The 7101-nt window shown below is 45.9% G+C and overlaps 1 protein-coding gene across 2 annotated transcripts; it reads right to left on the reverse strand.

Annotated features, from left to right (window-relative positions):
• Nucleotides 1-438: 438 nt before the first annotated feature.
• Nucleotides 439-4651, reverse strand: C5H6orf141 (chromosome 5 C6orf141 homolog). Of its 2 annotated transcripts, none has more exons than XM_008263029.5 (2): nucleotides 3455-4651; nucleotides 439-1072 (listed from the first exon to the last, which is right to left on the reverse strand). In XM_008263029.5, exon 1 carries the CDS (start codon nucleotides 4320-4322, stop codon nucleotides 3744-3746), a length of 579 nt encoding a protein of 192 aa, XP_008261251.3. In that variant the 5' UTR covers nucleotides 4323-4651; the 3' UTR covers nucleotides 439-1072; nucleotides 3455-3743. The 2 variants fall into 2 exon arrangements, with proteins under 2 accessions (XP_008261251.3, XP_008261252.3); XM_008263030.5 differs by having other exon boundaries at nucleotides 3240-4647.
• Nucleotides 4652-7101: the final 2450 nt, after the last annotated feature.

Genomic DNA, 7101 nt, shown 5'->3' on the forward strand with positions numbered 1-7101 from the left:
CACACTTTGAGTAGCATCGGCATGTTATATAAAGTCAATATTCACAAAATACATAAAGGTTACAATAAGACTATTTTTTATACAGCTGATGTTTATAAAATGCATGTGTATATGTAAGTATATATATATATATATATATATAAATGGAAACAAAAACCAGACTGCCAACATGCCAAATATTAAAAGAAATTTGGGCTCATGGGTGAGTTTTTGTTCTCCTTTATTCTACTTTTCCTCACAAAATAATATTTCTTCATATTATCTGCAGTGAGTGAACTTTTTCATTTAATAGAAAGCTTTCCCTCCTTCTTTCCTCTTTTTTTCTAAAAGCAAAGATCCACAATGAATTTTAGCAAGAAATACTGGTAATGTCCAATAAGAACAAGAGCAGAAGTCAAAAGCAATGAATCTCAAAGGTAATAAAGCTTCTGGACAAAGTTTTTTTTTTTTTTTTTAATATTTACTTTTATTTATTTGAAAGAGTTACAGAGAGGTAGAGACAGAGAGAGGTCTTTCATCCGCTGGTTCACTCCCCAGATGGCCACAACGGCCAGAGCCAGGAGTTTCTTCCAGGTCTCCCATGTGGGTGCAGGGGACTAAGGACTTGGGCCATCCTCTACTGCTATCCCAGGCCATTGCAGAGAGCTGGATTGCAAGAGGAGCAGCTGGGACTCGAACTGGTGCCCATATGTGATGCTGGTGCTTCAGGCCAGGGCTTTAAACCGCTGCGCCACAGCACCGGCCCCGTGGACAAAGTTTTAAGAGAAGTCAACACTTGCCTGATCCATGGTGGTTACACAACTCTGTGATATTTGTCTGAGGGGTCATTCAAGCGGCCTGGTGGGTTCTGGACATCTTTGATGTGGTTCACCCACCTAATACAGTTTTAGATGATCATAATTTTTGGTGACTTGGAGGTAAGATCAAAGAGCCAGAACCTGGCCATTTTCACAGATCTGTTGGTATTGAAGATGCCCAAGTTTCACTTTGTATGCACTCCCAGGACACTTGTAAATGGGTAAAGTTTCCTCTGGTTCCTTATACGACAGGGTTCTGCTTGGATCAGGAAAGCCTGTGAAGCAAATTCAACAGAAATGCAATTCAATACTTTTTGTTTTCAGTAAGACACCTGTTTAAAGGAAATCTATAAATGTGGTGTAGTGGGTTAAGAGGAAGATTGGTGAAGCATTGTAAAAACAGCTTTCCACTTGAAGGAGATGAAATTAACTCGAGCATGAGGGGATTAAAGGAGCTAGGCCACCTTGAATAAATACATAAATAAATATCTTTTTGACAGAAAGGAGATGAAATGAAAACTAATTGTGCCCATTTTGCTTTTTTGAGAACACAGGGCATCTGATTTAGAATCTCAGAAGGGAAACGCTAACCTGGCAGATCCTAAGGGAAGTAGTCAAAGCTCCTACTCTCCCAGAAGAACCAGGCAGTCTGTGAAACCTTCCCAAAGACTCTGTCAGGCATGGGTACCTTAGTTCTTTGAGCCTGGGCCTGAGTTCTTCCATAGATGTTGAAGTCATTTCTAAGGAATTTAGGGAATGTACATACAGATCCATGGAATATTGGGAAAAGGTAGAAATAAATCCTTGTAGAAGTGCAGAAGAGGGTCTTAGAACACTGGCTTGGTTTACATTCAATTCTTGTGTTACATGGGTTTTGCTCTTTGTCATTAAATAAGACAAAAAGCCCTTTGGAATAGAAAATGAACTAAGCAATATGAACCACACTAATAACAGTAACAGCTAACTTTGAATATTTATTGTACGGCAGGCTGTATTTTAAGTGTTTTCATTAAACTTAATCCTAGATAAAACTCTAAGAGGTCGCTGCTATTTATTAACCCCACTTAACAATGAGGACGCAGAGGAACACAGAGATTAGGCCCCTTGCCTAAAGTGCCACAGAGAGCAAGTAGTTTTGAAAACAAGCAACTGAATTCCAGAGGTTTCCTCCATCGAAAAGTTAACTGCATAATGCTACGTTTTGGAGTCATTTCAAAAGAGGCCTTTCTTGTTGTCTCTATTCAGTGTTCAGTCATTTGGCGTCTATGATGACTCAATCAAATTAATTAACTCAGGTATGAAATCTATCTGCCAAGAAGGTTAACCTCACATAAAAGCCCCAGGCAGTGTTGCTGGAAGAAAAGAATCCATTTTATGGGGGCCAATATTACCTTTTCCACTTATCAAGCAGTTTTGAACACAGCTGAGCTCAGCTGCGGAATCCCTCTCTCCAGGGAGGGGCTCAGGGATTTTCCAGCCAACCAGCCCTGCAGGACTGGGACAGCTAGGTGATTCTAGGACTTCTTAGAAACGAGTTAGAAAGCCCAGGATATCCTCAGTCATCTTTTGACCTCTAAAAACAAGTCCCTCTAAGGCCATCTCCAAGCCACATTCTTCTTCCACTTAGTAACCACTACTCTCCTTGTGACCTTTAGCCCTATGCTGGCTCACCTGAAAAACAGAGGCATCCTTATCTGGTCTACCAGGAGGCTAGAGGGGATAAGATGATCTTTTGAGGCATTTCAAGCTCTAACTGGAAATAAGAGAGTAGCAAGGGCTAGCTAGTCAACCCTTTGCTCTTCAAAAGCCAGGGTCCAACAAACACTCCTTCAGTAACGGTTCAGTCAGGTAGTTCAGCTCACTCAGCTCCAAACCAGTGCAGCTACTAAAGAATTAATAAAGATGGTGTTTAGTAACAAAGGGAAATAAATAAAATCAGAAAAATGAGTTTTTTAAAAAGTACCAGGAGAGATTTATTACCAGTTCACCCTTGACTACAATTCTTACTGTTACAGAACCACAGATAAGAACATAGCAATCACTTCATGGCAAAATATTTCTATCTACTTTTAGATCAGAAGATTTACATGCAGTATTTGTATGCAGTAGATCAGCATATTTATATGCAGTAATTAAAAATTCCCAGTGACAGGCCCTTGTACTCCACTAAATTCAATGTTCTTCGGGGCAGGGCTCTTTTACATGGAATTTTACCTTCTAAGCTCATTCTTTGGTCCTTCCCTACTCCTCCTTTTCCTAGTTCTTCTTTTGCTTCAGAACCCTGAAATGTGGTGGGATTAAAAAAAAAACTAAACGTGAGTACATCAAAAGGGAAAACAAGAAATGGTACGTTTGCTTGCTGCCTTGTTCCACGTTTGGTTTCCCATTTCTTTTTCTTTTCCGTTTTGTAACAAGCCTTGCTCCCCACCCACTGCTACCCACCTTGCTGAAAGCAAACCTCAAACTTCAGTTCTGCTTTCAGAGAAAGAAGGCAGGCAGAAGAGAGGTCACTGGATTGTTGTTGCAAAATGTGAATTAACGACATGTTTTCCTCTTTCAAAACTCCCGCACTCTGCCGGGTTGAAAATACCTTTTCTACCCTGAAAGACTTCGGTTTATACGAGGTGTTTAATTCTCCAAAGTAATATGCCGCTTACAGTTATTTACGCTGTCTTGGGCGCCATCTGCCTTCCCAGTGCGCTCCGCCAGCCTCTCCCAGGTCTTTCCCGTCGGTTAATGGCATGTTGGGTTCTGGAATAGGATTTTCAAAACTACGATCGCGTATCCACCAGACCGGAGCATTCCTCAGGGTGTCCCGTGTAATCTCCTCGGGGAATTGGTTCCTTGGGAACCTTGACTCCTCTCTGCGGCAGGGACGCAGGGTGCCCCCACTCGCGCCAGGAGAGTCCGGGCTTTGGCCGGGGTCCCGGCGCCCCACAGGCAGTCTCACTCCTTACTGGTGCGAAAAGTGACCGCGGTCATGGAGCGCTCCTCGGTCCTCGTGGTCATGCGGCCCCTAGTCCACGCGGTCCGCAGCACTTCCTGCGTTACCTGGTAATCCACGACCCGCACGAGCACGGACTTGGGTGTGGCCGCAGGGTCCCGCGGCGGGGCTCCCGGGGGAGTTGCTATACGCCTGCCAGAAATTCTCTTTTCTCGTGGAAACGGAGGACGGAAGTCGGGGTCCTGGTGGTGGCCATCTCCGACCAGCGGAAGGTCCTCCCCAGCGAGCACCTCTTCCCGCGGAGAGTCCCCGCGAGTCCCCATCCACCTTTCTGGGTGCAGAAGAAACAGCACTTTATCTCTGACCCAGGACTCGCAGTCCAAACTGTCTCCGGCCCTGGGACCTGCCGGCCGTTCCTGGTGAGCGCCATCCCTGGTTCTCTCCCCCGCTGCAGCGGGACTGGGCGCGTTACCAGCCGGGGGAGCCGCGTGTCCCACTTCGTGGGGAAACGACCCGCTGCGCCCCAGGCTGCTGGGGGAGTCCGTGGAACGCGCAGCTCCCAGGGGCTCTGGGGTTCCCATCCTGGCGGGAGGTTCATTCAAGCGTTCTTACTTCCACCGGTCCACGCAGCAAGACCCTGCTGAGCGCCGGAAAGCGCGGGAGCTGCAGGCCCTGGGTGTGGCCTCAGCGGCCCGCCAGGCCGGCCAGCCGGAGCCGGGGACGGGATCAGCCTTAGGCCACCTTGGCGCCGGACCCCGCCTCCGCTGCTTCCGCCGATCTCCAGGCCTCGCCTACTTCGCGCCTGGCCGGCCATTCAGAGTCAGAAAGTCCGACCCCAGCGCCATCGCCCTCCTCCTTCCAGGTCCCAGCCCAGCCGCGCTCCCTTTTGTCCTGGTCTCCAACCCACACTGACCCTTCGCCACCGGTCGTGCGCCCCGGACGTCCTCATATTAGCCCCTACCCCGCGACTCCCCCACTGGCAGCCAAACGACCAGAACAAAGTCTTTTTTCTTTCCAGGGGTGCTCCCCAGACAAACGAATAAAGAGAGTTTGTGAATGTTTTATATTTAACTGAGCCATTGAAAATTCCCCTGAAAAGGATTTTTTTGTCCACTCCGAATCCACTGCCACCATGCTGGTGGGATTATTGAATACAGGTCAGAGTGGAAAAACAGCGTTTGTTTTGTGGGGTTTGGACAGCGGGGCACCCTTGCTTATCTCAGGAAAGGACAGTGTCTTTGGTTTAAAATGAGCTACAAAAGAGAAGCAAAACAAACAGAAACAAAGTGCTTTAATTCCAGGGTTTAAAATTTTGTGTTTCTATAACTTTTTTTAGATCTCTCCATCTACTTTTATTCTCTAGGGGTTAACATTTTATACATACATACAAGTGTCTCTGGCTAAGCTTTGGGAATCCACTCACCCACACACTAATCCTTGCCCTAAGGAGAAAGCTAGCTAAGAAAAACAGAGGAGCTCCGGTTTGTGATTTACAGTCCACCCTTGGCAACAGGTGGTTGTTTGAAAAATGTCCACTTTTTCCTATCTCATTTGTTTTAAACCACCTCTCTATGATCAGGAATCAGAACCACTGCAGTTTTGTTGGTTAGCAGATAGGCCGCCACCATTTATGACTATATTAATTTTTGCTAAGTAAATGCAGAAATTTCTCCAACTAGGAATTTGCAGTCAGGTTAGAAAGACAAAACTAATCGATATGAAACAAATTATTCAATTTGTAAATGCTATTGAACTAGTTCTGTAGTTTACAAGCTTACTGTACATTGGAATTACCCAAGGGGATTTTTTTTTTAAAGATTTGTTTATTTATCTGAAAGGCAGAGTTACAGAGAGAGGAAGGGAGACAAAGACAGAGAGAGAGACAGAGAGAGAGAGAGAGAGGTCTTCCATCCACTACTTCACTCTCCAGATGACTGTAACAGCCAGAGCTGGGCCATCTGAAGCCAGGACCCAGGAGATTCTTTCGGGTCTCCCGCAAGTGTGCAGGGGCCAACGCACTTGGGCTATCTTTCAGTGCTTTCTAAGATACATTAACAGGGAGTTGGATTGGAAGTGGAGCAGCCAGGACCTAAACCAGAGCCCATATGGGATGCTGGCACTGCAGGTGGCAGCTTTACCCACTAAGCCACAGCATTGACCCCAGGGTTTTGTTTTTTTTTTTTTTTTTTTTTTTTTTTTTAATCTGGCCTGCTCTGAGAGATTTTGATTTTATTGGCCTGTAATGGATCTTGGGGAAGTAGTATTTTTTTTTTTTTTCAGTCCTGGGAGGGAGGCATCCCAAGCAGTAATTTTTAAAAATATTTTAATATTTTTATTTATTTGACAGGTAGTTACAGACAGTGAGAGAGCGTGAGACAGAAAGGTCTTCCTTCTGTTGGTTCACTCTCCAAATGGCCGCAACAGCCGGAGCTGAATTGATCTGAAGCCAGGAGCCAGGAGCTTCTTCCTGGTCTCCCATGCAGGTGCTGGGGCCCAAGCACTTGGGCCATCTTCTACTGCTTGTCCCAGGCCACAGCAGAGAGCTGGACTGGAAGAGGAGCAAACGGGACTAGAACCGGTGCCCATGTGGGATGCCAACACTGCAGGTGGAGGATTAACCTAGTGCACCACAGTGCCGGCCCCAGGAACTGGTAGTTTGTACAAAAATTTTCCATAGGGTTCTTTATTTTTTTTAAAGACATTTATTTTATTTTAAAGTCAGAATTACAGAGAAAGTAGAGAAAAAGAGATAGCTCTTCCATCTGCTGGTTCACTCCCCCCTAAATAGCTGCAATGGCCAGCGCTGGGCCAGGCTGAAGCCAAGAGCCAGGAGCTTCATGTGGGTCTCCCACATGGGTACATGGGCCCAAGCACTTGGGCCATGTTGCACTGCTTTCCCAGGTGCATTAGCAGGGAGCTGGATTGCAAGTGGAGCAATGGAATTCAGCATGGCTTAATCCATTGCACCACAGCACCCTCCCCCACCCAACCCCCACTCTCTCTCTCGAGAACTCTCACTTGAGAAAAATGGGCTTTATCATAGTATGTTAGGAGCACAAAGATTTTTTGGGTAGAAATTAAAGCTGTTATAAAGGGGTAGCAAGTTGGTACTACACGCACAGTCTAATAGCAAATTCTGTTGCTAGGGTGAATGAAATCCAACTGCCTGACTTATCATTGAGACACTTACTCAGAAATAAAAATCCAGTTTAAGTGGGTCCAGTATTGCAGTGCAGCAGGATCAGAACTGGAGCAGCCAGGACTCAAACCAGTGCCCAACAAGGGATGCCAGTGTTTCAGGCAGCAGCTCTACCTACTATGCCACAACGCCAGCTCCAGGTTGTATTATTATCTCAAATT

Source organism: Oryctolagus cuniculus, chromosome 5 (assembly GCF_051225735.1).
Source record: "Oryctolagus cuniculus isolate XC-2025 breed Fujian yellow rabbit chromosome 5, ASM5122573v1, whole genome shotgun sequence".
Classification (NCBI taxonomy): domain Eukaryota; kingdom Metazoa; phylum Chordata; class Mammalia; order Lagomorpha; family Leporidae; genus Oryctolagus; species Oryctolagus cuniculus.